The sequence below is a fragment of the Arachis ipaensis genome, chromosome B03, assembly GCF_000816755.2.
Source record: "Arachis ipaensis cultivar K30076 chromosome B03, Araip1.1, whole genome shotgun sequence".
Lineage (NCBI taxonomy): Eukaryota > Viridiplantae > Streptophyta > Magnoliopsida > Fabales > Fabaceae > Arachis > Arachis ipaensis.
Genome location: NC_029787.2, coordinates 17,086,291 through 17,088,978, shown reverse-complemented (window position 1 = coordinate 17,088,978; position 2,688 = coordinate 17,086,291). Strand labels below are relative to the sequence as shown.

At 32.6% G+C, this 2,688-nt stretch overlaps 1 protein-coding gene across 1 annotated transcript in view; it reads left to right on the top strand.

The window, feature by feature from the left end:
* Positions 922-2,688, top strand: part of LOC107629972 (autophagy-related protein 8d) — a gene marked incomplete in the record, with an annotated part of 2,960 nt that continues 1,193 nt past the window's right edge. The window contains 4 exon segments of the mRNA XM_016332947.2: positions 922-1,134; positions 1,289-1,336; positions 2,095-2,150; positions 2,231-2,283. Of these exon segments, the coding sequence (XP_016188433.1) occupies positions 1,300-1,336; positions 2,095-2,150; positions 2,231-2,283 (146 nt within the window).

The window sequence follows — 2,688 nt, the reverse complement described above, 5'->3', positions numbered from 1 at the left end:
AAAAAACCCGTCCCATCTTACTGAAATCCGCAGATTAGGTAGTACAAGTTAGACGAACTTTTTAATTATTGCAGTTTTAAATTTTTATTCTGACCAATCTTTTTTAATGAGTTATGTGAATCAGTTCAACGAATTTTGCCTCGTTTATCACCCTTATTTACTCGACCTTTGGGAGTTTTGATCTATATAAAAAAATGGGGTTGAAAACTTTGTAAATAAAAATTATACTTAGGCTAAGGCCCCTTTGTTTTTTTGGGTGAAATATAATTTGTTTTTGTAAAAAGTCAAAGCACATGAGTACATGCCGGAGCTTCGAACTGTGCAAGAAAAATCACTCATATCAGGAGAGATGTGCTACAATCTGCTTCTTCAAGATATTCGAAGAATTAAAAACAGACCTTGAAAACTTCAGTTCAGACATACTCACAAAGAGACAAATAGAGCGGCTGATGCACTTGCAAAATTAGCTTTAAGCAAAACTAAAGAGTTTCAGTTTTTTTATAATCCTCTTGAAAATTTAGAACAAATTCTCGATGATGATGTAAAAGGGATGTATACATCCTGAATTCCACTAGGGAGTCAATGAAGTATTTGTACAATGTGTACAATAAGTTATTTATTTGGTCTAATATGAGTTAAAAAATAAACATCCAGGATAAAATATTACTAATTTCTCAAACACAATACATCCATACTATCCAGAATAACCATCCGAATACCAGAAATAATAAACATCTGATATCCTACTAAATCGAACATCCGTATACCGTATTATACACATTGTATAAATACTTCATTGGCTCCCTATACTTCCTCATACATCCCATATAGCACCTTGTGGATAGTTTTTCCTTTTTTGGGCTTCGGCCCTATTACCAAAAAAAAAATCACTAATATCAGCGAGGCGTTACTCCTTAGCCGGTTGGGTATTGGGATAGTGTGAAAAAAACAAAAAAAAGAAACGGTGTCGTTAAGCAAAGGTTTTCTATTTTGTGGCCATGTGAGAAGAGCTGACAGAGGTTTTCAAAACCTAATGAGTAATGAACAAATAAAACACCACGGAATTAGAATAACAAGCTTTCGTTTGCTTACAGCTAAGTTCGGTTTCTTCTCTCTCTCTTTCCTCTCCCATTGGTAAGCGATTAATTACTCCCTTTTAATATCCCTAACATAACCAATTTCATTCCTCTTTTCTGTTAAATTATTTTTTGTTTTTCCTCGATCGATCGTTGCTATCCTTTCAAACCCTAATTTCTGATTGAATTTCTCCGCGCGTATTCTGCTGCAGAATTATTTGCCATGGCTAAGAGCTCGTTCAAGATGGAACACCCACTTGGTTCGATTCTCTCTGTTCTCCTTTTGTTTTCTTCAATTTTCCTTGTATGGGTTGTAATACGTTGCATGCTTTATCTCTTTTGTGAATTGCAATTTGCGTTTCGATTTTTATTAGGGTTTCAAATTTGTGTAATTTTGAGCTCCATTATGTGCCCTCCGATGAGAAATAAGCTCTTTTTGTGTTTTTATTATAGAAACTTTTACTAAACTCAGCAAAGTCCTTGTGCTTGTGCTAGCTTTCTTATTTTTCTCTCTTTGATTAATGCATAAGTATAAACAATGTTGAAGAACGTAATTATACTTTCTTTACGGCTAATCTGCTCTATTAGCTATTAGGTCATGTGATGGGTTAATTGTTGTTTCCCCCGGTGGATATTATTTATTTATTTATTTATTCAAAACAGAAATCATACCCTTTTTATTTATTCTTTTATTGCTGCTCAGAATTTTTCTTTTCATCATATGGTAAAATAACTCTTGGTATGTGCTTGTATTTTTATTATTAGGGTTTAGCTATGGACACATGTTAAGTTTACAAATTAAGAAAGTTTTCATTGAAATTATTAAAAATTTAAGTTTTCAATGCATTTGTTTTGTATTTATTAAATGAAACATCTAAAGTTTTCTACTAATACTAAGTTTATTATATGCTCTTCGGCACATGTTAGCTAAACCTTTATTGTTATTGTTATTGTTATTGTTATTGTTATTGTTATTATTAACGATGTTCTGTAACTTGTGCAAACATTTATATTGCAGAAAGGAGGCAGGCTGAGGCAGCTCGCATAAGAGAGAAGTATCCTGATAGAATTCCAGTAATGACCTCTCTACTGTGTGCATCAATCATTGTAATCTCATTTCTTGATTATTAATTTGGCTTACTGTTTTGGTGTAGGTAATTGTTGAAAGGGCAGAGAAGAGTGATGTTCCTGAAATTGATAAGAAAAAGTTAGTTTTTTTATTACCTTTGATTATAAGTGCAATTGTAATTTCTTTACAGTTTATTAAACTCAATTACTTTGAATGTCAAACAGCTTCTACGTCAAAATTTGAAAAATATATGCACTTTTGGAAACTAGCTTTTTATTTGTGTTTCTTTGGGGTTTGGCTGGAACCTGTATAAGTTGCCGGTTTCACGGTTTCTTCCCCTTGTGGCCTTAAACTAAAATTTTCTTGAAGTAGCACACCTTTTGACTCATTTTTTAACATGGTATAATGTACTGTATGATAAGATAGCACGCTGATTGGAACATTGGTCTGAATATTTGATTATGTTCTGTGGATTCTGTTTCTGATTTCTTTCATTGCCTTTTTTCCTCATTCTTCATGGTAAATATTAATTCCTCTTCTCTT